The sequence below is a fragment of the Onthophagus taurus genome, chromosome 1 (assembly GCF_036711975.1).
Source record: "Onthophagus taurus isolate NC chromosome 1, IU_Otau_3.0, whole genome shotgun sequence".
In the NCBI taxonomy this organism is placed as follows: Eukaryota; Metazoa; Arthropoda; class Insecta; order Coleoptera; family Scarabaeidae; genus Onthophagus; species Onthophagus taurus.
Genome location: NC_091966.1, coordinates 11893949 through 11921944, shown reverse-complemented (window position 1 = coordinate 11921944; position 27996 = coordinate 11893949). Strand labels below are relative to the sequence as shown.

Sequence of the window (27996 nt, the reverse complement as noted above, 5' to 3'; positions counted from 1 at the left end):
CTTTTACTAAGAAGAACCGGGAGCTTCTCTTCTCACCTTACTTTACACGCAAATGTCTAGATATACAACAAACGTTTGCCAACATATCGTATTTAAGAAAATCAGATTATTATCTGAATTAATCTTTTTTTTTACTTCACTCTTAAGCTATTTAAACCAAAGTTATTGATAGGAAAAATTTAATTAACAGTTACTGTCATATAAATCAATCAACAGCTGTGGAATTAAAATGGGGAACCTCAAGGGCATTCTATTGTTAACGTTATCGTTGCTTACCTTACTCGTGAATCTAAACGGCACGCGAACGACATGTAATGACCGCTTAATCAATAAACGCCGCCATTAAACTTTACAACGGATAAGTACCTACTTACTGGCGTATTGCAGGTTGTAATTTATACGACCTTTCAATCACGAAAAAATAAAATGTCGTGCTAATAATTGTTATGATCTAGTAATTACAAAATGTAAATCTAGTTTAATATTGTTTACTTACCATGAACTCCTAGACCATGGCAGAATACTGGAGTATTGGAGAAAAACCTTCGAGATGTCGGCGACTGCTATCACGTTATCCAGCAGACACTGCCTATACTCGTTGTGGAAAAGAACACCTAAAACAAAAAGAGCAATCTTGCAAATCTTGAACATTATAAATCATGATGAGGCATGGATCAGAGACTCTATACAAACAACAGAAGAATGCATATGATGCTGTAAGTGCTCATCTTTCATTTAGTATCAACACAAACGATGAGAGCATTGACTTAATATCACCATGTAAAGTGGCATGCGAAATTTACATCGACTTGAATTCTAAGAAGCCTGAATATGACATCATCACAGGCAAAGTATTCAAACAATCCCCTCGAAGAGTTCATGATGTATTAAGTATAGCCGCAATGAGACACGCCTCAGACATATCCCAGATTGCTGGAATGTAGAAGTCATCATGCTTCCAAAATAAAAATAATAATAATAATCCATCAAACTACCGGGTTGGAGCATAGCACCTCAACAAATGCAGCCATCTTCCATATTCGCCATCGTGTTCGATTTTGAGCTATCTGTTTCACTTCCGGCCAAGGTCTTCTTATTGCCTTTATCTCTTTCATAATGGATCTCCGCCACGTTACTGTTACACAACCTGACTTCCTTGTTTCTAGTTACATGTGGGTTCTTCCATACCTCTCTCAGCATTTTAAAGATTTCTTTGCCTTTTTTTGTTCTTATATCTGAACTCCCGAACGTCTTGTATTTATGTATTGTGAACCTTTCTTGCTTGCTGTTAACTCTTAGGGGTTTTTGAAATATTTATCTCAAGGCTGTTCACTCAGTTTCTCTAGGCACGCTTACATATCACTGGAAGTATGCGCTACCAGGCATATGTCATCTGCATAATCTAGGTCTAGTAGTTGTTGGTGGTTTCGTGCTTAACCTGTACTAAATTATTGTTTGTATTTCATTATCAATAAGATGCCTTATAATTAAGGTCAGCAATCTTCCTGTTTTTGATGATAGAAAATATCTTTCACTTGATTACTTGAATTTACATTTAACCATATCTATGCATTTTCGTCTTCTCCTTCTTCTAAAAGTAAGATTATTATTAAATCGCGTAAAGCAGACTGTAGCTTAAGAAGAGTTGGGTTTACTCAATTCTTCTTAATTTCAAATACGACAATTTCTCATGTAGGGAATTGTTGGAATGATTAACGGTCCTTGGAATCATTCACCCCATCTCTTCTAAGGATAATACTACAATGACATTGAAATTGATCGACATGATTTCATTAAAGCTTTGATTCTACGTAAATCTATATCTTTACACAAATAATTTAGGAGTTAAAATCCAGGTAGAATTCTTACGACGTCATAAATATCCAATCCGTCCTTAATCTACTTTAATAATGAATCGAATTAATTAAAAATGAGAATCCACTCGTATTAAGAGAATCCACTACCTTCCAAAATTAAGATAGAAGAATCGAAGTAGAAGAAGTTTTTAAAAGATTCTCTTTTTATGTCGTTATTTTGCAAAACTAGCAATATTGTGATAGGCAGGACTTCACATTTAGCAATATTTGTTTAAAGGAAGTTTTAGGAAAAAGTGAAATCTTGTAGGCACTTAATGCACAACAAACACTCACATTTTTAACCAATGCGAGAGGAAAGGTAAATTAAATAAATTTAAAAATGAAACTTGTTCAAAACCAAAAGTAATCTTGACCTTTATTTAATTGGAAAAAAGTAACAATTATGGCATAAGATTGAAGGTGTAGATACCTAATCTGATACTTAAACACTATCAGAATACGCAAATACTATTAATACTGCATTTTACTTCATGTTCACAATTCTGCCTTTCCTGACAATTTCTTGTAATTCTTTTTGGACTAGTAAGGTTTTGATTTATACTTAAGATATATTGCAAAATGACTTGTCACGATAACACCCTAAAAGTGCTTTATATGGCAATCGTCCAACAATTCGATGAAGTGACTTCATCTATTTGACTTTGTATAAGATATCCAACGTCAAATCATATTTTCAATGTCCTCATTTGATTATTCAAAGAAGCACCTTAACTTGGGAAATGTCTCGGAAAACCATTGTATTCTTGGCCATTGTCATATTGTGAATATTTGGTGCTCTTATTTATAAAGAAATACTTTAGAACTGTGATGCAGCTTTTTTGCCAAATTTATTTCAATGGTTTAATTAATTTAATATCTAGTTAAATCAACCATATGGTCACCATATTTTTCGCTTTAATATGCTAACTAATGTATTTTTGTAATACTTACTATCTTTGTTTATCAATAATTTTGTGCTTGGTGTAAGATCCTTTGTTTAGGATGACGTTAATCTAAATAAAGTCAATTTTACATAAGGCTACTTAAAAAAGAGATGCAGCAAACATTATTGTAAATGAGTACAATAATATATAATATAATCTTTATAGAATAATTAGAGCTGTAATAAGATATTTTAAGAAATGTTTCTCCAATGTTTTTTCACAATCAGGTTTGATGCGGATTGTTAATACCAAATTAATTATTTACCAGCAAGACCTTAAAGTAAAACAATGTAAGAATACGATGCTTTGAGAGTTTGCTGTATATGGATTACAAGCTAGATTTTAGAAAATAGCAAGCTAACCAAGGATTTGTATCCTCGATTGGAAATGCAGTAACAACTAAAAAGGCTCAAACATTATAGAATTGCAATTTTGCGAAAATATGGGATTATTAGTTAATATGCCAAATAGCAAGATAGTCAGAATATCTCTAAAGCGTATCGTAAATTAGCAGATATTATAGGACTAGATTCTGCAACTTTAGGATAATTCAATGCACTACACGCCGTTTAAGGCAAGGTATTATGCGAAGATGCATTCTGTCCCTAAGACAATTAGAAGAATAGCCACATAACTATTGCTTTCTGTATAATAAACAGTACAAAAACATTCAGTATCAAAATTTAAAACAAGACACTAACAAGATGTTTTAAATGTAAGTCTTATTTCTAGTGATCCACTACTTAAAAGATTACCAATTTTCGTTACATATAAACTTTACATATAACTCTAGCAGCCCCTTAAATAGTTATGCACTTTATCGTAAGAGAACAACTTCTTTACTAACTAATAACATTGCCCCTCTTAATATTTTGACAGCCTTCATCTTCAGCTAAAGCAAACTCGTTAAAAGTTGAAACTCTAAGTTTTCAGAATTTGGAATAGGATATACTCAGATAGGAGATCTGAAGATTTTTCTTGGAAATATGGAAACTCTGAAAAGCGGATCCTTATATTTTCTTAATTTTCATCTACAGAATTTTTGTGACCTTGTGGACAAATGCTCAAGAAATACTCAACATACAACAATACGTGATGTTCGTAACCAAAGTTTGTCAGAACTCTATGAAAAGTTTTGAGTGTTTTTTTATTGCTTGGTTTAATCCGCTCCAAACGCCTGCAATATAAATTTTCACATAAACCGACGATGTTATGGATGTTATCTAATGATCGTAATTTTATAAAGCTTTTTCCTCGCTTTGACAATCCATTTTGATCCAATTTTCTTACGTTTTTGAGTGAATTGAGTTTGACTTGAAAATATTTAGTATATATTTAAAATTTAAATCTTGTTAAAAATCTGTATAAAAAAATATAACGGATTTATTATAAAACGTGTACATTCGATACATAAGGTAAAAGGTAACGGAGGAAAATGGGTGTTTTCAGCTGTCTCTTTAGCGCGTCAAAAAGCTCGTACATCATTTGCTCGTCGTATAATTACGTATTATTTGGGAAATTGCTGGTGTCACGGTCTTCATGATTTATCGTTTGAAACGGCGGCGCGCTGCTTGTTCTAGGTCTTGTCGTCTTTTCTGCTCGATCGCTGCTGACACTGATGATCCGGCGATTCGAAAATTTATTTCGTCCGGAAATTTGCATAAACACAGCTTGCCCGGCGTAATTACCAACGGAAATGTTTTTTTTCTACCATATACGCGAATTCGATCGCGGTTTCAACAAGACAGCCGCTTATTTTTTTTACAATTTAATTGAAAAACATTGCAAATTATTAGATAGAATGGTTAAATAATTATTTAATTATAATTTTAGATGTATCATATATCCAGATTTTTATCTTTTATTACGGAGACAAGAAATGCATCTGAAGAACGAACGTAAAGCAAATACTCAGTTGGTTTATTACTCGTGTTTGGACGATGCGTGAGCTTCGTGCAGTACTATTTTTCTTTTGCGATTTGATTTTGAGGGCATATCGGATACCGCAAGTGTAATAAGTAGTTATTTCACATGAATAATTATTGCAGTTTTCGTTTCCTGATTATTATTGCGTGCGAAAATGCATTAAAAATATAAAGAAACAGGAGAAAATACGCTTGGAAGATTTATTGTAATGTAATATCGATGGTAGAACTTAATTAAAAATGCCATTATACCTACGTAACAATTATTAAAGGAAATTGTTCTCCATATACGATAAACCTACTTTACATATTTTTTGAATAAACCATGTTGAAAAAGGAATGAAACAGAATATGTAAAAAAAAATAATATAATTGACAAAAATCCAAAATTTAACTTCAATTACGTTAATTGAGTCATGCCGTTTTAATTAATGATTAAGTAAAATATATATTAAACAGTTTATTGACCTGTATATAAATAAAATTTGTACAAATCCATTTATGTAGGTAGGAAATAAATTATTCCACTTCTCTAGAAGTATAAACATTTATTAGTTTAATTAATAGTTGATCAAGGGAAGATTAAACGGATTATTTCAATCTAATTAAATGGAATAATATTTCTTCTACTAGGATGAAATCTATTACTAAATGAGTTATTACTTTCTCCACTTCCATTATAACTTTATTATGATCAAATTAATAGTTCGATTAAATTTACAGATATTTACTTAGATTGCCTTTATTTTACTTTCTACAAAAAAGATTTTAGTCTTGTGCTAATCTCATTTTTAGGTAATGTTATTCATTAAAATATTAACAGGGATGGCTCCCAATTACTACCACTAAATTTCTAATTGTAAGTAATTTTTATGATAATTTATGAATATGCATTTTTAACTTTCTAGTACACGCGTTTATACAGTCACACGTAGCGGACTTAAACCATAACTTTTTGCATCTTAAAACTAAAAGTAGAACTAACACTAGCACTAGAACTAACACTAGACCTAGAACTAGAAACATTCGGGTTTAGCCGTGCGTCTCTCAAGACGGCTAAACCCAAATGTTTCTAGTTCTATGACTAGTGTAAGTTCCATTTTTAGTTCAATAAAACTCTACAACAACCTAGCGCTGTATAACAGCTAAAACTAGAACTAACGCTAGCACTAGAACTAACAGAAGACCCAGAACTAGAAACATTCGGGTGTAGCCGTCTTGAGAGACGCACGGCTAAACCCGAATGTTTCTAGTTCTAGGTCTAGTGTAAGTTCTAGTTTTAGTTTAATAAAAAATATACAACAATCTAACGCTGGCGCTGAATAACAATTAAAACTAGAACTAATACTAGTTTTAGAAAAAACACTAGACCTAGATCTAGTTCTTGTTTCTAGTTCTAGGTCTAGTATTAGTTCTACATTTAGTTTTTAGTATTAGTCATTTAAATGTTGTCATTTGAAACACCTAACCAACAAAAGATGGCGCTAGTGTGTAATAAGAAATTTAAATTGTGTGGGTTGATACTACGCGTGTATTGAAAGGTGAATCAAACGTGATACCAAAATCAGAAATGGCCTAATTTCTTTTTTAAATTAAAAACTTAAATATTACAAATTAGTAACTTGCAATTATAATAAACATCTACTTATTATTCGGAAAACTCTTAACAAGTAACCAGAAAATAGAGCAGACTTCCTGTATGTTTAACTCCAAATTTATATTTAGGAAGATTATGCTTCCTAAATAGCTTATGTTATCTTTAATCTTTGTTATTATGTGAAGTGTAAACCACCTAAGATACCCTCTATCCGACCCTTTAAACGACCCTTTCCAACTCGGTTCATATCTATATGCCATAATTCTCCATGTTTGGATCAAATTGTATTGAATTGATAGCTGACATTGATTAGCTGACAAAACTTTCTGTCTGATAACGGTCTTTTTATTTCATATTCTCATTTTAATGCCTCTTTTTATTTTTTACAGTTTTTAATATCTTCATCCAACTTCCTGATATTATTATTACACTCCTCTTAAAAAGCTTTGTAGTATTTGTTCAAGCTAGACTAGCTTCTGCATATTCTGGTTGAATTTGTTAAACAGTAAAAAGTATGGAATTCGAATTATTTTTACTACCTTTTTAACTACCTTAAAAGAAGATGGATCAAAATTCACATTAATATTTATTATCCATAATCTAGCCTATCAAACAATTGTGAAAAAAAATTGTCATTTTTCCAATGCTTTCATCCCTAACATACTGGCGGATTAATTAATGGCATATCGAACTCTGGATGTGAATGTGAATTTTCATCCGACGCCTACTCTTCAATCTATGCTACGGGAAAGCTATGTTACACTATTTCGAAGAATTTCATTACTTTCTGCAAACACTGTTCGTTTTTTGTGCGGTAGGCTTTATACAGTGTGTCCCAAGATAGATGTTACAAGAGGTATAATGTCTTACAATTTTTTGAATTTTGCTTGTAAAGAAAATTTTAAAAATATTTTCATATTTTGAAAACAAAGCCGGCCTTGACAGTGAATCAAAAACTATTTTTAGTTTAGGTAAAGTAACCTTTTTGTTCATGATACGGAAAAATTTTGTTAAAAAAAGTTGTTCCAAATGAGAAATTATGGTCCTATACAAAATATCTACTTTCGTTGAACCATCACATTTTAGTTTAAATAACATAAATATTGTATAATTTTATTTTATTTATAAAAAGTCTAACGTAAACATAACTATCGTTTATTCAACATAACATCCACCTTTTGTTGCACACTTTTCTATACAATGCCTAAATTCTCTAAAGCAAATTTTTTATTGTCGTTATATTTCTTTTTTTCTCTCTTAACGTTAACAACGCTTCCCAAAGTAAGAAATTTCTTAACTATTCGCATAACACTCATACGTGTAAGATTGGTATTAGGAAATCTCTCGTTAAACTGCTGCACCACTACTCTTAGTGCATTTTGCCCAAGCCCATAACACTGCAAGACGTAAATTTTCTAATGTTAACATAATGTAAGAATAATTGAAATATGAACTAAAACTGAGGGATAATACATTTTTTATGGCATTTTTCATTGTTGTCTTTCTTCACTCGGATCTAATCTAAAATATAGTGTAGGTAGATCTTTCTGAAATTTTACATAGTATATGTATGTCATAATTTCTCATTCTGAACAACTTTTCTTAATGAAATTTTGCCGTATCATAAACAAAAAGCTTACTTTACCTCAACTAAAAATAGTTTTCGCTTCATTGTCAAGGCAGAATTGATTTTTCAGAGCTTAATTCCCCATCCTTAAAATAAAATTCAAAAATGTTTAGGTCATTATACCTATTGTAACATATATCCTGGGACACACTGTATACGTAATTTCGATGATGATGCGTAATTTGGATAATATCAAACTTGACTCAAATCAATCTGTCAAAATCTAACTGACGAACATTCGTGCGAGATTAATCGTAAATTTAAGAAGCTGTGAAGATAGGGGGTGGAGAAGAGGGAGGAGGAGGAAGAGGATCATATTCCCCTTAGCCTTTTAAAATCTCCATGTAAAACAACATTTGATAGGGAAACAGAGGATCTAGAGAGGGAGACAGTTTTATGGCACTACAACTACAAAGCTACAATTGATATGTTTCTATATTGGTGGTCTATATTCCGTTTCCAATTAATTTGATAATTTTGTACTAAATATTAAATATAACTAAATATTGTATTAAATATTATTTCTGCTACGTGTTTATGAGCAGATGTGAGCCATGAAGATGAAGTCTGCATTACGTCAGTATGTGCCAATAGGGTAGGTTGATAGATATGAGGAGAGTAAAATGTGAAAAATATTTGCGAATACCTACTCTGGGCAACAATATTTATCATGCTTTAGTTTTACGGTATACATGGAAGTGAAATTCGGCTAACGGAGAAAACCGGTAGGACGTGGATATGAGATATAGAGCACATAACAACGTTTTTATTACAAACGTGAACTGTGTAACAATTTAATCCGTTGTGCAGAAATTTTTGCAGAATTTGCGTATTAACTGACAGTTAAATATAACTTGCCACCACCTTCTATCCCTAAACATAGGCATAAAAATGTAGAAACAAAAATGGTTTCAGTCTTTTATGAAAAGAAACTTCGATCTATCAGTTCGTATAGCGCAAGCAACAAGAATTGGAATAAAAATGGTTTAATAAAATTGGTTTTCATTAAAACCAATTAATAGTTGTACATTGTTATAAGTTCGGACCACAAAACAGCTACACTGCTGATTAGAACTTGTGTATTTACAGTTCAGAAACCCGATAAAGTAGTAGCAAGATGTGGACTATGACAGGTTGGAGCATTCACTTTAGCAGATTACGTTAGTTAGTGTAGCCTTAGCACCAAAAGCTGTAGGATATGACGTTCCCCCAGTATTTTCCGGAATATTTCCACGGTATTAGGGCTATTTTATATGAGATGGACCAGTGGGGTCATTTGGTACTGCCAATCTTGGTTTTTATTTACCGATCTTGACTTTGCTCCAAAAACGATCCAGAAACGGAAGCAGCAGAAGTTACTTCAGTGATCAACGGTTTCTTGATTTACAGAATAGAGTCCAACACCACAAATCCACAACCTTCCAGTTTTTCTAAATTCAGCAGAACCACATTTACTCCTGATACTCCTTCTTATTACTCCTGAAACATTGATTAGTAAGGACCGAAATCTCGTATGAAGAAGAAGAATATTTCTGCCTTATCACCAGTTGTATTTTATTGTTTCGTTGCAGTATTCAATGAATAAAACTTTTATAAACAGCTGTATTTGTATGTGTTTCAACTGACCTTGGTATGGGGAATGGCAGTTTCATTTTTAATTGTTGTTTTTGGAAAAGTAATACGAAAAGATTATAAGATATAGTGTTCATTAAAAAATAAATAGTTTGGCCTTTGAGTAAAAGTAGTTACAACTGCATCCACCCTACTTTAAGTACATCTTATTTAGATACTTCTCTAAATATTGCGGTTTACTTATAACAGGCATTTCCTGAGTGCATAAATTATGTCATTTATTTCCACAATTTTTCTACATCTTTACCTTTAATGGTGTACCTAAGATCTCGAGTAGTTTATGTCATGCAATTATTTCTGAAAATAACATATCTTTTTGCTTCATGGTATAGTATGCTTTTAACGGAAAATAGTTTATTTATTTCCTGTAAAATTTAATTATTATAATGCCAATGATATAACTACTCACATTATTACTTATATATAGATATAAAAAATTGAATCAGTTAATTTTATATCTCATTTCATCTCCACAGCTTCTTATCTTTTTTCCCTTCTTTCTATCCCCATTTTTTGCTGCTTTTCATCTTGACATCGTTTATTATCCCATCCTTATTTACGCCAGAGTTAATTCCCTCAAAATTTACCGGGCCGGATTTTTTTCTTTTTTTTTTTTCGTGGTGTATTTCAATTATCTCTGTAGGTTCCCGTTTCTTCGATATCCTTACTCTTTCCCTCTCCCACTTTGTTTTTCTTTTCTTCTTTTTTTTAGGTCGCTTTTTCTCCTCGACCCCGTCATCCTTGTCATCGGCATCGTCTGTAGTCTCCTCCAAGTAATTAAACGCAAGGACGCGTTTTCAATTTAACTCTCCCGACAGCAGCCAACCAAGCCCGGTGTATCCATAGGGAAGGGGTCCTCCATTGTTTCAATATTGACAACCGTGGAGAGCTGGAAATAAAAAAAAATCGTTGCAGCTGCTCGGAGGCGTTACCAAAGACAAGATATATCACGCGTGCGCGAGAAGTAGGCGTGGTAATGGTGGGGGTATTACACGCCCATTATACCTACTCTATGTATTGCTCTTTACAGTCTACCAACTCTGACTTCTCATTGGTGGTAGTCTTCAACTTTTTCTTTCTGGGCAGGTGTTGCCACGTTTGGGACAGCTTTTCTTTCAGCAGAGGGTGCACACACATAGGTATGATGTGTGGTTGGATACGTGTGTGCACTATTCAAAATTAATTTGAATTGAATCTGTTGAGATGCTGTCGACTCTGCTGTCGCCTCTTGCATCTGGTTTTAATTAATTAATGAAATTGGCCGGTGTATCAGGGTAGGCGATTTAAACGGGTTGGCCAAGGGAAAGAGGACGAAAGCTTCGTTACGGTCGTCAGCTTAAAAATATCTATATATGGCTTTCATCACGAATCAACGGACATTCTCGAAATTATTACTGGGGATTTGTTTTAATTACGTTGACTTTTAATAGTTATCTATATTTCGGTTATAAGATCTATAAGATAACGGTGATTGGCCCATAAATATTATTGACCAAAATGATAATCTTTCCAATTTGGGGTCATATCTTTTTGGTCAATCAATATATTCTTTAGATTGTAAATTATTTAAAGTTATATCATCTTGATTTATTACCATTGAAGTCAATTAAAATTGTTTTGCCAAACTTGAATTTAAATCTGTTCTTGTTTTTGCCAAGTGTTACTTAATAACTAAATATGCCTAAATGATATAAGTAGATGCCATCTCGATAACATATCTTTAACTTGCAACTTTCTGGAGGGAATTCCGAGTTAACTACATCATTACTGCTTCAGACTTAAAAATGGTAAAAAATAAATCATCTCTGAAGCAGAAAATAAGAATTGCTATATTTAAACACCTTTTGAAATTCATGTTTATATTAGGCACGGTAAAAAAGATCATTTCCTTTCATCCACTCACCCATTTAAACAATAAATTATCATTTGTGTATTCAAAGTTTGCATTAAAAAGAACATCCGGTTTTTTTCAAATGCCATATAGCATCATAAATCCTTATCTAAAAAACAATTTGTCTTATTTTTGAATAAAAGAGTTTTTCGAAATAATTTCTTTCTGCTTCTGTATTTTATGTTATTTTTATTAGTGGTGGAATAAAAAAAGATAAAAAATAGGTTGTAATAAAAGTTGTGACCTATATATCGATTACCTAATCGATTTAACACCCCCCTAGTAGGACAGTGCAACGAAGTCGTTAAAATTCCACCGAAGGAAACCCGTTAAATGTCGTAGTCTTCTTCGTCGTCGGAGAAGTCGTAAAGAGGGTTCACCGACAATCACCATAAGTAATAAGGATAATCACATCCGTAACTGTCTGAGTTGGTGGCGGTGTTTTCACTGTATACTTTACCGTGCGTATAAAGTGGTTTGGTTCGCTCCATCGCATCAAGTTTATTTTATTAGAACGTTAGCCCCCGTAACGTAATCGGATACTGACGCCGAGGATTTTGTCTATTTGATTTTCAAGTTTATCTAGGTAACTGGTTTTCAAAGCAAAACTGTATTTCTATAAGATGATAGAAACAATTTATACCTAATAACCAAACAAAACAGTTATCATTATTCAAAGATATAATCTTTTAGCTTTGAGATTGGTTTTACGTTGAAGTGAAATCTTTATTTTCCATATATATTATATGAGATATATTAAGTGTTTTGTGAGCAATACAATAACATTTCAAACAAATATATGTTTTTGAAGATTCGCTGTCTCCAACGCCGTGAACACAACAGTAATATCATGACAGTTGTTTGCAAGATCGTCTTCATTTTCACTATCGCCTGATCTCCAGACTCTTCAACTGAGGTATCAAAATGGTTGTCATTGAGAAATTTATAGTTCAGATCATTATTGTTTACATCCAACCAGCATTCTGTAGTATTAAGCACAATCATGAAAACAAGGAAACTCTTTTAGACTTTCAAGTGCTTCTGTTTAATTTTTATTGATCCATTGGCTGAGTTACTGGCGTAACATTAGGCAGAAGGAACATCACCTCAAATTTTTTCATCAATCAGATTTTGCACTTCAACAGACGGATACGTAAGCTTTTTTCTTTTTGAAAATATTTCACATTTAGTATGAACATGGTCGCCACTACCGTTGTTGCACAAACTGTCGCTGTAATTGAGCAGCGTTTTCTCAGCAGCAAAGTTAGGATTTTCGAGGCAGAGCTTTCCACTTTATCCCGGTTTCATTACAGTTATCTTCTTTAGAAAAGCCACAATTGCATATAAAATTCAAAACTTTGATCTCGTATTTGATCCTTTAATTGTCAATTCCTTTATCACATGTCTTGACTTGGATGTAACCATCCTTTGCTGGCTTCAAGGTCAGTAATAGAACCTAAAACGGTTTGGGGTAAAGTATACCTTTGGATAAACCACAGATACACGATATACAGGGTGATATAAGATACGGAGCAAACTAAAAGGGTAGGTACTGGATGTAAAACTGAAGAGATTTTTTTAATAATGTTTTGTTAAAAACTTAATAATTACATAGATATCGCATGTTAATTTTTTAAATAATTTAACGTCAATTTTTGAGAATCGCTGATATTCATTAAAGAATAATTGAAGTACTTGTCCGTTGCAGTAAGTAGCCAAATCAACTGGATTGACTTCTCAATAAACAAACACCACGGTTTGAGCGTTTTAACAAATTTTTAAATAGCCGTAACTTTTATATTATAAAGATTTTATTATTTTTGTTAATTATGCATTGTTTAAGTAACCCCGAAATATTCGCAGTTTGAATTTAAACGTACCGTAATACCGTATATGGTAAGAAATGCTCGGCCATTAATTCAACTTTAATGTTCTATATCTTTGTGATTATTAAGTTATGGTTAAAACATTATTAAGAAAATATCTTCAATTTGGCTCCTAGTACCTACCCTTTTAGTCTGCTCCATATGTTATAAATCACCCTGTATATCTTGGATGTAAAGTTCAAAATATCGTCTTTCATCTTTTTGATGTCCAATATTGTAGCCACTTCGTATATTATGGTCTATTTTCCCCCTTCTCGAATCTACTCAAAATCTCCACTTTATTTTCAATCGTAAGAAATACATATTCAATTATATAAATGTTAAGAAGCTACACTGTATAGAGTATGCTGACATAAGATAGGGATTCCCCGGCTATTGTTGGTCGCTATCAAATTCAGCGTCAGGCGATGTTGGGCGTCTAAATTCATTGAAATCTCAAATGAAGCCAGACCTCTCAAATATATCCTGGAGTTGGGATATATTACATAGTGCTCTTGAAAATCATTCAAATCATTTCACTATGATAATTTTGACAAATTTTGATATCGTTAAAGAAGGAAACAGCAGCTATGGAAATAACTATTTTAGTTTGATATTATTGAGTTCTAAATTCAAGGATGATTTTTGCGGTAGTTCAGAAAACAAGAAATGTGTCTGAACAAAAGTCTTATCGAATCATGTTATATATGGTTATATACCTTACAACATTTATATAGTGTAATTATATAAAAGAAATAATAAATAAGTCTGTTAAGTAAGTGAACCCTATTGCATGTAACTAAATGTAACCAGAATGATTACTTTGCATATTTATTAAGAATCTAATTTCGTAAGAAGATTATTGATGCAGTTGACAGTTATTTGTGGTTAAGGCTCAATGAAATCTGGCGTCCTAGTATTTATTAAATACTGGGAGAGTTTGTCTAATTTTTGTACTGTTCGTTAAGAAACTGTTGACACATCGACTTATAAAAACCAGAATCTCCTAAGTAGCAACCGGGCAATTATATAAGAAGAAGCAAAAAGTATACCAGACGTGTGCAGTATGTAGACATTTAGAAATATCTTAAGCTAAAACTAGAAATAACACTATCATTAGTAGTACAAGTTTGAAGTGAACTTGTTTTTGAAGAAGGTTGCAACATAACATCCGAAACGTCAAACACTTTTTCAAAAGACGGACAAGTTAATCCGAAAGTTTCTAGTTCTACGTCTAGTGCCAGTTCTAGTGATAGTGCTAGTATTAGTTCTAGTTTTAATTTAATTAACACCGGCAGTGAAAGCCTTTGTACTTATAGAAATATCTTATTCTACAAAATTTCACTCTGGTCAGAACCGATTCTTGAATAGTCTGAGAAAATATGTGCTATATTTTGCCATGTGTAAGCAATAGTAACGTTTACTCGTATTAAATAGTTCGGATTACTTCTAGTTTAATAAGTTGTTTCTTTGGCTTGTTTAATTTGATCGTTCCCAGAAAACATAGTTACGTTTACTTTTTAGTTTTTTTCACAACACTGATCAAACAACTTTTGTGGCCTTTCGATGCTTTTAGGCTCTTCTGATAGAACGGTTCATTCTGTATTAAATTTGATGTTAAAGAGTGGTTACGACATCTACCAATTCTTCCTCAATGTTCTTATGTTTTAAAATAATGCATATTAATTGTAGACATCAGATTCTTCTGTGTCAGTTCAATTTGATCATTACGCTTATACAATATGTCAGAACTCTACTCGCAGACAGTCCAAACCCAAGCTTTTTAATTTAACCGGAATTACATGCAATATACTAAGAAGATATGTCCACTTTAATTAAATAATATTACATCTAGAGTTGACAATTATTGAGTGATATAAAATAAAAATTAAATTTTTAAAAATTACTGATATTAAGAATGTGGCCTATACGAAGAGCAAATTTCTGTAAAATTCGCTTAATCGTGTGAAGAATAGTGTTGGTGAAACGCAAACGCTGTTCAAGGCAATAACACTCTATAATTGATGAATTTCATTTTTTAAGCAAAAACGTTCAGAAAAGTATATCAAATACCTAAATTCATGAAGTGAGAAAATTAAAGCGTTGAGCATAATTAAAACAGTACAATATCGAAGACTAAACAGATGTGATGGTGATGACAAGCTTATTGCTAGAGTTGCTGCAGGGTCACAAGATATTTCGTATGTTTCGAAGAATTGTTTATAATCATTCTCGACGCTCATCTTGCAACTGGTCATGACAGCAGAACTAGAATACTGAACGTGGTTAATCTAAAATATGCAACATTCAACCTATTAAACTGAATAGAAGCTGAATACTGCAATTTATACATGTGAAATCTGCACAAAACCAATAGTCAGCACAATACTAATATCATCATATAGAGATTTGAATTTACAATCTGTCAAGTATTAATACATTTTAATAGTACTTTTTCCATATAATTCTGAATTTTTAAATGATCCTGAGAGCAAGTTAGATTAGATAGCGCTAGATTGTTGTATGTTGCTATTGAAATAAAACTAGAACTAACACTAGACGTAGAACTAGAAACATTCGGGTTTAGCAGTCTTAAAAGACGTTCGGCTAAACCCGAATGTTTCTAGTTCTAGGTCTAGTGTTAGTTCTACTGATAGTGCCAAGTAGAACAAGTTAGCATTAGATAGCGCTAGATTGTTGTATATTGCTATTGAACTAAAACTAGAACTAACACTAGACCTAGAACTAGAAATATTAGAGTTTAGCCGAACGTCTTTTAAGACGGCTAAACTCGAATGTGTTTAGTTCTAGGTCTAGTGTTAGTTCTAATGACAGCTCTAAGTAGAGTAAGTTAGCATTAGATAGCGCTAAATTGTTGTATATTGGTATTGAATTAAAAGTTTGAGAAGTCTGAGAAGGGAAGAGGAAATTTGTATTTCTTCGAATATTTCAAAATTATTCCCAATCTTAGCTGTTTTCTCCAAATAGCTCTTATTTACTCCTAAAATCTGCAAACTCAATTGTTCGTTTTACATTTCTCCAAAATGCGTTTAATACCTCTCAATCGTTATTAGCTACACCTGACGCCTATCACTGGCTTTGAAAATCTTCTAGTTGTTCTAAATGGCTTTCAATTACTGCCAATACGAAACTATAACGAGACAATAGCTAATACTAGTTGAGACGTATTAGGAACCGTTTTCAAAAATTGAAAATCATTCAAAGTAATCGGATTAATTTTGTTTAGCTATTCGCATCGATTGAGAGGCATTAAAAAGTAATGAGATGTATTTAGAGGTCGTGTAGGAAGCAACTCAAAGCCATTTATAATTGAATGTAATTACATTAAACGTGGTTTCAGAGATAATCGGAGAAAACTTGGAAATTACAATTATTATAACGACAGGTATACTGGTTTAACCAATCCCACAACATCATATTCATATTAAAACATGTGCTCAAAGATAAACTTCACATAAAATATTAAATACAATTATGTTTTAATTGTTTTATCCCGTTAATATGACGATTATAATTATAATTTTGCAAATTGCGAATTTTGAATAAATTTTTATTTAAAAAATCTTTAAATATTTTGTTTTTGATCGGATCTATTTCATATCTTTTGGGTAAAACTATATTTTTTTTCTGTTACAAATTTACTGTTATAATCCCAATTTTTTTTTTGCGAATTAGGATTACTCAAAAAGCGACCCAACTTACGGTGTGTAAAAAAAAGAAAATTTTTACTAAAAACCAGAAAAATGTAAAACACTCACTCGTCGACATATACATATTTGGTTACAATATGCGTGTCGAAATGTGAAAATTCATTCCAGCCGGTAAAAAAACAAAAATGTACATCCAACAAACCCCACAAAAAAAGTCTGGACTTGTTTATATTACGGATTTGTTTTTTGATGCTTAAATCTGAACACTATACTAGGAGGTACTACTTTTTGTCCCACATTGTTGTAAAAATGTTATGATTTAATAAATATTGTAATTTTATTATTTTTTCTTAACTCATTAAAGCTTCTTTAAAAAAGAACGTAAAATTTCCCGTTTCATAGTGGATTTTAGTTGAATAACCAAGTCCTGATCACCGTTAAATATCTTTACTATTCGACCACTAAAGGGTATAAAAAACCCCGAGACACCAAGAAAAGAAAAAGAATTTTTACAAGAACTTGAAAACTGGTAATGAGTTATTGTCCGAAGGACCACAAAACCCAGTGGTAGGTAGAGGAAATAAGGTACGAGTAAAATAAATACAAAGTGCCTGCTCACGACCATCTCTGTCCCTTTAAAAAGGGTCGTAACGGTAAATTTTTAGTGCAGTTGTTATTCTTTGTATCGAACCGTAACTAATTAGTTGCGGTTTTTAACAATATTTTGACAAAAGTTTCCCTTGCGGGATATATTTTTATCTGCACTATAGTTTACTTAAAAACTAATTTTATCTAGTTATAATTTAGAATAATTCATTAGATTGATTTAAGAAAAAAGAGATTAAAAGAATATATTAAAAATTACCATATTAAAAACATTTAACCTTGATTAAATCATTTACACAATAAAATTAAAAAATAATTTACAATTTAAATAATCTATAAATCCTGTTTCTATAATAATTCTTGAATATATTTTTTTAAAGAAAAAGCTTGACTTTAGAATAAGTATTCTAATATGTTTTATGACACATTTATGTATTTCTTCACTTAATAATTAACCCATTTGATCATATCGATTATATATGTGTAAGCTCGGCAGATAGTACATGATTTTTTTCGGGTACCATTTAAATTTAATTTAGAAATGTCCAGGTAGGTTTCAATAATAATTCAAACAAAATTTGCAAATAGTATTTATGATTTCACGGAATTCTCTGTTATGGAGCACATTTTTGCAATCATGTAAATTACAAATACAACATGAGATTCCCTAAATTGATGTTTCGTCCTTCGCTTTGCGAACAAATCCACGATATAAATGAGGAGGAACAAAAAAGTATTGTAATGAGTAATGTTGTATTATGAAGAAGTCGTCATCATCCACATCGTTGTTATTGTAATCATCATCATTATCATTTTGACATGGATACACTAATAAATTCAAAGCTTCTACCTTGTTACCTACTATTATTATTTGTTAGTGATTTTATTAAGAGAATGTGCCTGTCAATAAGGTGTAATATAGAATGCAATAAAGATAAAAAGTCTGTCAACACAAGTCTAGTGAACTTGGTCGTATAACTGCTATCAACATAATTCACCTCCTTCAGATTTCTTATGTAGAAGAAAATAATAATTCCAACGTTAACAATATTATGTTAATTATATATTTGAACAAAGCCAAGGAAATGAATTTGTTCAAGTAACATTTTATACAATAATATATTCCTCAAAGTTATTTTCGAAAATTCAAGTAAGTATTGTTATCTATAAACGCCCCCACTCATTTTTCGCATAATGTTCCTGACCTACATTCTTATAATTTTATACTTTTCTTATCAACCCGTCTGCTTACTTGATTATGTTTGCGTTCAGTTCTGCATTATTATAAATTTTTGTTAATATCTTCGCAACGTTTTTAAACTCTATGATGATCAGTTTGATGTTCGATAAAATAATGATCTTAGTATTATTGACGGTAATTATAACTTACAATAATTTATATTGTCTGTTTTTGTTTCTACCTATATTCAAAATAGTGGTGCCCGATCTCGAATAATAAATATATTTCTTCGTTTATCTTCTTATATCATTTACCTTAATAATAACAGCCACTAATTTCACTATTACTAACACCTGATCATTTTTCTGGTGGTGGCTGCGATTATAAACGTTATAACAGTCTACTTCGCTTAACAGTTGTTCCCGCGATAATGATTTCTTAGTAAGAGAGGCAAAAATTTCCTTTGTCAGCAACGATTTAGTCATTTCAATCTGCAATTAGTCTTTTAGATCTATAATATCTTTGATAATTTGTATTTCTTTCAGCAGAATGAACAAGATTACTTACTATGGAAGATACTGTCATAATTGTATTATTGGCGGTGAAGTGGTATACTCGAATTTAGTACCAATTAGTGTTTTCTTCTATAGTTTCTTCTTCGTCTCTTAAACTAGATAACCCTTTAGATTTAGCTAATACAGGGTATAATAATTGTTGGATTTTTGAAGATTTGTGGCAGCTACTTGCGATATGGATATCTTCCAATGCACTTTAATACAAGATTAGTATTTTAGCAATTCTTCCTGAAGGCTCAAGCGTTTACATCGGAAGTATTCAATCATCTCATCAACTTGGTCACAAGTACAAAATAGAGGGCCATCAATAAGCTTTAAGTTAAGTGTAAGAATGCATAGGGCATTTTTATTTAGGAGCACAAAATACTGATCAGCCTCCTCCTGAATGATGAGGTAACATACCTATCTTGGTGATAACCTGTAATTCTATCCAACCAATCTAAAAATTTGATACGTCTTAGATTTTTGATGATCTCAAAATGGGATGAGCCAATTATCAACTCAAGCGACTTGGGTCTAGTTGTAACATCTCTTTCAGCTATATTTTTCAGTTATATTTTGCTTTCAGTATATGGTTGTTATCTCGTAAAATAATTATAAGCTTATTGTCTGATATTGAGATGGTTGGTTTGAAAAAGCTCTCTACCAGAGTCTCTCTAAGTCTCTCTTTTTTCCCAGAAAATCTCGTTGAAATACTAACATAGGACTCATTTGAATCATCCACATCAGTATTCCTAGGGTTGTGCTTAAAATATTCTCAATCCTTTAAATACCTAAATCGAAAGTGGCCTGACAGTGAAATTATTTTGGAATCTTTCCAGTTATTGATTATATGTTAGATTCCCATCATGGCCAGAATATAGACTTTACTCTTGACCCGGGAGAATATCGATTTACATTGGACAGTAACTAAGATTGACTCTAAGTCTCGATTAAATATTCAAGATTACTTGATTTGTGATTTAGTTTAATAAATCTGACGATTTTGTTTCGACATTCAGTTCATAAGAAGAAGTTCATCGCTTGAATATGAATCTGCTCTGATCTCTTTCAAATTTACTACTTTTCTTGTTCAATAAAGAAATATAGTAATATAGTTCTTGCATGTCTTATGACCTTTGCCTTTTGTTGGTTTTTTGCTTATATAAGAACTCAGTATATAGAACAATTTATATCAATTTCGATTCTCAGATTTTCTATCGCTCTTCTTTCATTTTCTTTCTATTTATTCTCATGCCGTATTCCTTTAGTATTTAATTTCATTTTGTAATATTTCTCTGACGGTCATCTTTATTTCATGTGATTATCACAATATCATCCACAATCCGCAATCTCTATTTAACTTTTAAATATCTATAACCCAACCTTAGACCACAACTTTGTTTGATGTGAGAGATAACTGGGCATCACCAATAAGAGTATCGTTTCAGTTGAAACTTGCAACTATCGTGTTTTAGCATTTTAGTTATAACATTTTAACCATCACATATGCTTGCAAATCTTTTATTAATAATGATAAAAGATTAATTTTATGAGAATTTTCCAAGATAATGTTGAGTTCAAAGAGTACTTTCTCGAAAACAAATTTTGAATAGATGATGTGAAAAAATAGTTGCAATAATCAACATTTCCTTATGTAATTACTTTATTATATATAATTCAATAAACGTTTTTAATTCGTCGATAACTATCTTATTGGTATGGAAAAAAACAAATCGTTTTCCATGTTAGAAATACGATTTTATTATATCTTTACAAGTTATAATCTTGTTTATCTACCACATTATAACAAATTTATTCTCTATTCACACCTTACGCGGAGCTTTTAACGGATTCAAACGCTTTAAAAGTCGTTCAAAGATTATCCAACAAATTCCCCGAAAATCCTCAATATCATCGCTATACTATTCGACTTTTCGTTAAATACTTAATCTATTTGATCTATCTTGAACTCTTTGATACTTTTGGTAACAAAATTCAAACTGACTCAAAAAATGTATTCAATTTTTCTCTATTCTTTTACCCTTAACAAAAAAAGGAACACAGAAAAAACAAAAAAAAACTGCATAGTCTCACGCCCTGAAACCAAGAAAACAATAAACAACCAATAACTGGGCGTCCCTATGGCCTCCTGGTAAAAGCCGGTCCCTCCTCTTCTGGGGCTTTTGTTCGGCCCTCAGGTAACCGATCCCCTGACTCCCTCCTCCCAACTTCCAAGAGAGTCTTTCCGTACCGAAAGGGCACTAAACCGTACCTCTATGCAATCAGTCTAAACTACTCGTGCGTTCCGAACAGATCGATATTATACACGTTTTTTGGATTTCTGTGTTGCGTTTCTTTATTTTTATTTTTTTCTTCTTTCGTATTTCGTTCGTTTAACCAGTGCCGAGTTTTTGATTATTTTTATCTTACTAAAAACTCGCGAATTGTTGTGATCGGCGAAAACTGTTTTTGAAGAATCATTTATTTCTGTGATATCGATGGTGGTGTGCTCGTTTTAATTTTCTTTTTTTGGTACGCGTGTGTCTTCATGACTTTTATGAACGCCGACGCACTCGATCATCTCGAGTACGATAAGAAACAGTTTGGTGAGTAATTTATTTATAAATTATTTTAATTACACCACAAAGATTAAAAAAGATTTGATTATTAAAAAAAAAACCTTGAAAATATTTTCTTTGTTACTCTATTTAATTTGAATGAGACAAAAACCGACAATTAACAATAAAATTGAAATGTCAAATGAAACATATTATTAACTAGAGTGTAACTGTGAAGTAATTAATAAGTAAAGACAACCTTTTACTTGATAAATCTATAAAAAGAGTACTTTGAAAAGTAATTTGAAAGTTTTTGGTTTAATTTATGTCTCAACAAATTTACATAAACATTGCAATTTACAAGCTGTTAGTAACGACTATTTTTACATATGACCCTCATCTTCGATAACTTTAAATCTTTCTATAACGGTAATTATTAAAAAATCTCTTTGATTAAATACGTTAATCAGCACAGTTAGGTACATTAAACTTTGTTCATAACTGTTAGTTAATTAATTTATATTTTTATTACATACTTTAATACTCCTATATTTATAACGTTAATGAGCAAATACTTAATAATGTAAAATAAAAAAATTACCTGACACTTTTACTTGTTTAATTGTTTTATTCTCAACTAATATTTTATCTTACGTGTTTCGGTTATATGCTGTCATCAGCGTCTGTTATAATAGGTGTATTTAAATAACATTTAAACTCAATGCGACAAGTTTTGACGCGTTTTAGGTGTGCTACATATAGGAAATATCTTTTTGGGCGCTTCTTAGCGGGTAGTTTAGTCACCTTCATACTCAACATGCATATGTCCAAACCATCCTTTAGGAATATTGGTATTTTGTTAATTCAGCCAAGATTTGGTCCAGAAAATAAAAAAGTTTCAAACCAGTACTTTGCCAAATGAATTTTGCTGAATTCACTGCTCAAAATGACCAACAGAACTTCGAGTGCAATACTTATTTCTAGAAGATGACGTGTTTTATTCCTGAAATATAATGAAGAGAACGTGTTTCGTTAAGAATTTGTTGGGGTCTTGTTGTATCTGGAAGTTTATTAACTGTGTTGTATTATGTGTTTATATACTATTGGGTTGGTTTAATTGTTACTTATAAATATATTTAGCTTTAAGATATTTGGGGATTTTGAGGCAGAAACGAAAACTACGCGCTATGTGAAGTATTTTTCATAAATGTCTATCATAAATAACAAAATACAGTTTTGCTTTGCTTTGCTTTTAATATCAGTGAACATTACAAAATGTGTTTATAATAATGCACAAATGCTATTGTTGAAATAACACCATCTCACTCTCTTCTTTCCATGTTTTTATAAAACATGTTTAAGTTGCTATTTTTATGCTGTTGAAATCCGCATCATGCGATAAGTGCATGAAGCAATTTTGGTTGATCCTTTTAAGAAATTGTTTGTGCCTAAAAAATATTTTATGGTTGATGTAACATATTTTGTCACATTTTAACTTTCAGTATAATGAAGCTATATATCTTCTGTGAGTGATCTTAATAACAACTTGTGTCTTACTGACAAACTATTTTCTTCTTCTATCATTACTGTTTTCTTTTGCAAAATATAAGTAAAGTAAAAGAATCTTTTGCCAAGCATTTCTGGTCATCATCTTCTAATTTCAATATCCTCAAAAATACGCTTTAATATGCAGAAACCAAAACTTTATTAGAATTAAAATATTTTGTTTGGCATTTTATCTCTACATGTTTGGAATTCTTCGATCTTTAACTATTTATTTTATTACTTGAAGTAAACTTCAAAATAAAAGAGTCCTGGTTAACTTGTTTTAGCAAAAATTATGCATGAAACACTTCTACAGTTAGACGTTGAAGTATGTAGCAATTCACGTAGAATTCTACTTTACGAATAAAGTAAATCATTAACTCAGCAATGTTAATGATTGGAGATTACATGCTTTAATACCAATTTGAGTGAGCAGATTTTGAAATCAGATTCCAACTTTAAACCTTAACATTGTTTGGAAAATTTTAAAGCTAAACTTGAATGTTATAGACAATATAAATAAAAAAAGAAGTATGCATGTTTCCAGTTCGTTTGAATGTTGATCGGATTTGATAAGTTCTTGTTTAATGTTTAGAGAAGCACTAAATTTTTTAGAAGCCACAAAATCAAAGCTTCACAGTGTGTCAAATTGGAGTTTTTGCTCGATAAAATCTTAAATTGATGTAAATATCATTTTTGAATCTCTCCAAACACATCAAAACTTGAAATTTTCTAAATACAATTTCAATATCGGTTCAGTATAAGTAAAGATCGTTATAGACAATTAAAATTATCTATATGGCAGCTATTAGTCTCGTTCTTTATAACCGGAAGATCGATAAAAACAAGTTCGTTATATCTACAGTTGAATGTAACGCATTTTTTATTAACTCAAACATTTCAAACATATATTTTCCGACCTGTTTCTCACTACGTATCTGCGCTTCATTATTTAATATCCTAATCTTGTTTGTCATGTTTTAATTGTATATAATTGAACATAAATATTAATTGTGCTTCATTTTCTTTTTTACTTTGAAACTTGGTTTAACCTTGGTGTCCTTTTTTTTGAAATCAAATTGTTTATCTGATGAGGAATAGCATACGAAATAAATCTGTGGTTGTATTTTCGCTCGAAGTTTGTTGAGTATGACAAATACTCTTATGCTTCTTAGCAATATTACTAAGCCATTCCGCCATTTTTTTTAGATTTCCCTCAACTCTTTCATTGCTCCTTATTGGTTCGTATGCTAGTTGGATTTAATAGTTCTCAGCGATACATGCATGTAATATTGATAACCCACATTAAACATCATCTTTATTAAAGCAAAATATTTAAAATTTTGTCATTTAATCGGTTTATGACACTTATGTGGTTTTTATGTAACATTATTATCATTTATTCAATTCATTACCTTAATATCGACCATAATAAGTTATGTTGAATATAGTTGTATGCCTGCCCCTATGATTACTTGAAATGGCTAGAGTTTTCATAATTAATATGTGCTTTATAGTGCGACAAAAACATTTAATTTCTGGTTTTACCATACCTTTAATATGGGTTGTTTTTTATTTTCTAATGTATTGAAGTGGATTTAGCTAAAATAAATAGAGATATTTGTCACTGTCTACTTTTGATCTAGAAAATATAAAGTTTGCATGTATAGGTTTGCAAGTTCAAGTTCAGAACTGCAAAAACACTAATGTATACTTTTCTCAAAGCACATTCTATTTGACAACAATTCAAAGATGATTCATAACAATAAGTTGGAAAGAGCACGTATAATGCTGTGGTTTATAATATTGTGTAACCATTTTACGTGATTAATGATACGAGTATATAGTTAATTGCACATGAGTAATTGCAACATAACTTTGAATCAACCAAATTGAAAGAGTTAAAACAAAGTCACAAATATTTTAAAAAAACAGTCCATGTCAATTTATAATATAGCGTACAAAGTTCTATATTTGAAAATTAGATGTTCATCATGAACCAAGAAAAAAAGATATACACAAGGTAAAATAGTGATCGTTAATCTGCTTATCTATGCGAGTGTCAAGAACAATGACTAATAAGTATCATCAAATTTTATATGTTACAGCAAATACTAGGTTTGACGAAAAGTTATGCTTCATTGGATATACGGATCTTGTTTTTCACTGATAACATGTTGGAATATATAGTAAACAACACTGATGAGACAAGAAACAAGTAAGATATAGACTAATATCTGAAAAGTATACGTTTGGAGAAAATTTAAGTTTGATACAACTAAATGTTTTATTGGTAGTATCTTATATTTGAAGATGTAATCTGGAAGTATGCCGCAAAGATGAACAATTGAAGATAAAATTGTATTTTTGGGAGTTATATCGCAAAGTAATTATTTGAATATGAGTAAACCCTTCTGATATATCCTATTAAAAAATTCTACACAATCTGCACTGAGATTTATGTCTGCTGTTACATACAATCTACCAATAAGTATTTGGACATATTTTGTAGATCACAGATATTAACTTCCGCCTTCCACCATGTATGATGGCTGCTGCTTTTTTCAACTCGACTTGGAGAAGACACACAAGTTTTTTCACTAATTTTAGATGATTGTTACACACTGAGATTCGTTTTAGTGATTTTCGATGGGGTACAAGCCTGGGCTTTAGACATTCTGATATCGTAACATAACAGCAAGCGTTATCGTCCTGAATGTATTATGGGTCACCTCCATAAAACTACCATAATGTAGGAAGAAAATTGATATCTAAAATTGTGCAATAGGTGTCGCCGTTGATCTTACCACGAATTGGGACCAAGGGTTACCTGTTTATCTTCCCCAGAAACATTCCCAGTACATAATCCCATCTCCGCCGAACTTGCCTGGATAACTTGGGCCATTCGAACGGTAGAGGGCGAATCTTGATTCTTCGCTCCCGAAAACGTGTTTCCACTGATCTCGGTTAGACTTAGTGATCAAAAGATTACGGGCGGCACCACGACCATTAAAGTCAAGCAGTTATGCTGGAAAAGTCTGGCGTATATGGTCCATCTGTTGGGTGCAGTGTTTTTGAATTACTCTGAATAGAACTCGCCGGTTCCTATCTCCCAGTTTTGTGGGTCTGCCGACTCGGGAATCATTCCGACAATTTCCGACAAATTTCTAAATAACATAGACAAACAGTCGATTTTGGGTAATTCAGTAATTAATTTCCGACGATTAAACCTATTTCGCAATTAGACATACCTCAGATGTTGATTCGCATGAGTGTCCATATCTTCTTATTAAAGCACCTTCTCTATTAAGGTTGGCAATAATTTCAGCAAAGTGTCCAGTCAATATTGGCCATATAACTTCACTAACTCCATGAATTCTTTTATGCACATTTTTGCTCCCAGATGCATCAATGTAGAGAATTTTTCAAAAATATGAAAATTAGAAAAGTGTTAATAAAAATCGGTATCCGGAGCATGATGCAGACAAACTTTTAGAACAAAAGGTGTAGCAAATTGTTCCTTTAACACAATGCTCTGTAACATTTTTGCTCCCAGATGCATCATTATAGAGAATTTTTCAAAAATATGTGAATTAGAAATGTTAAAAAAATCGGTATCCGGAGCATGATACAGAAAAATTTTTACAACAAAAGTTGTAACAAATTGTACCCTTAACACAATGTTCTGTAACATTTTTGCTCCCAGATACATCAAAGTAGAGAATTTTTGAAAAATATGAACATTAGAAGAATGTTCAAAAAAATCGGTATCCGGAGCATGATACAGAAAAACTTTTACAACAAAAGTTGTAACAAATTGTACCCTTAACACAATGCTCTGTAATATTTTGCTCCCAGATGCATCAATATAGAGAATTTGTCAAAAATATGAAAATTGGAAGATTGTTAAAAAAAATTCATACTTTTCATTTCTCTCACAATGTTATGTGTTCTCAATTTGTGATTTATATTTTATTCCATTTTTGAGTTGGGTTGGTTTGGGTTGCAATCTTCGTGGTGATTCTTATCACCCCTTGACCACTTGGTTAAGGACCACGGACTAGAGGTCTTTGGTTTTATAGAACTTTCCATAATTATATTATCTTGACAGAGTTTAGTGTTTTAGCTACAGCGGCTATTTTTCTATTTGATCGTTGAAATTTGTTGAGCGAGGTGTATCATACGATCCGTTAACAATCAATTCATTAACAAGATCTACAAAGAACGTTGGGTAAATATGTTATCTTTGATCCTAAAATTGTACTGAATTCATGGGAATTTAGCATGATTGTGTATCATATTTTATACCATTTTTCATGTTTCTCCCATTGGCTTATCTTATTGTTGGTTCAGTCAATTTCTGAGTGTCGTACTATTTCATACATAAACATTTCGTCTTTATATACATGAATATTGATTCTCTCTGTTTGAGCTTCCATTCTGTTGTACGTTCTGCTTTCTTAGGTCGACTGACTATTTACACAATACCTTCCATTACTGCCACATATTTGCTTTGCTATACGAATGCTTACTGCAACAAAG

At 31.6% G+C, this 27996-nt stretch overlaps 1 protein-coding gene across 5 annotated transcripts in view; it reads left to right on the top strand.

Annotated features, from left to right (window-relative positions):
* LOC111420504 (homeobox protein OTX2) overlaps positions 1-27996 on the top strand; it is a 125765-nt gene that overhangs the window by 83071 nt on the left and 14698 nt on the right. For 2 of the 5 annotated variants that reach the window (XM_023053509.2, XM_023053508.2), the window contains exon 1: positions 21650-21957. The exons of the other annotated variants lie outside the window; for them this stretch is intronic. In XM_023053509.2, the coding sequence (XP_022909277.1) occupies positions 21900-21957 (58 nt within the window). In that variant the 5' untranslated portion in view covers positions 21650-21899. Of the gene's footprint in view, positions 1-21649; positions 21958-27996 lie in introns of those variants that run through there. 5 annotated transcript variants of the gene reach the window in all.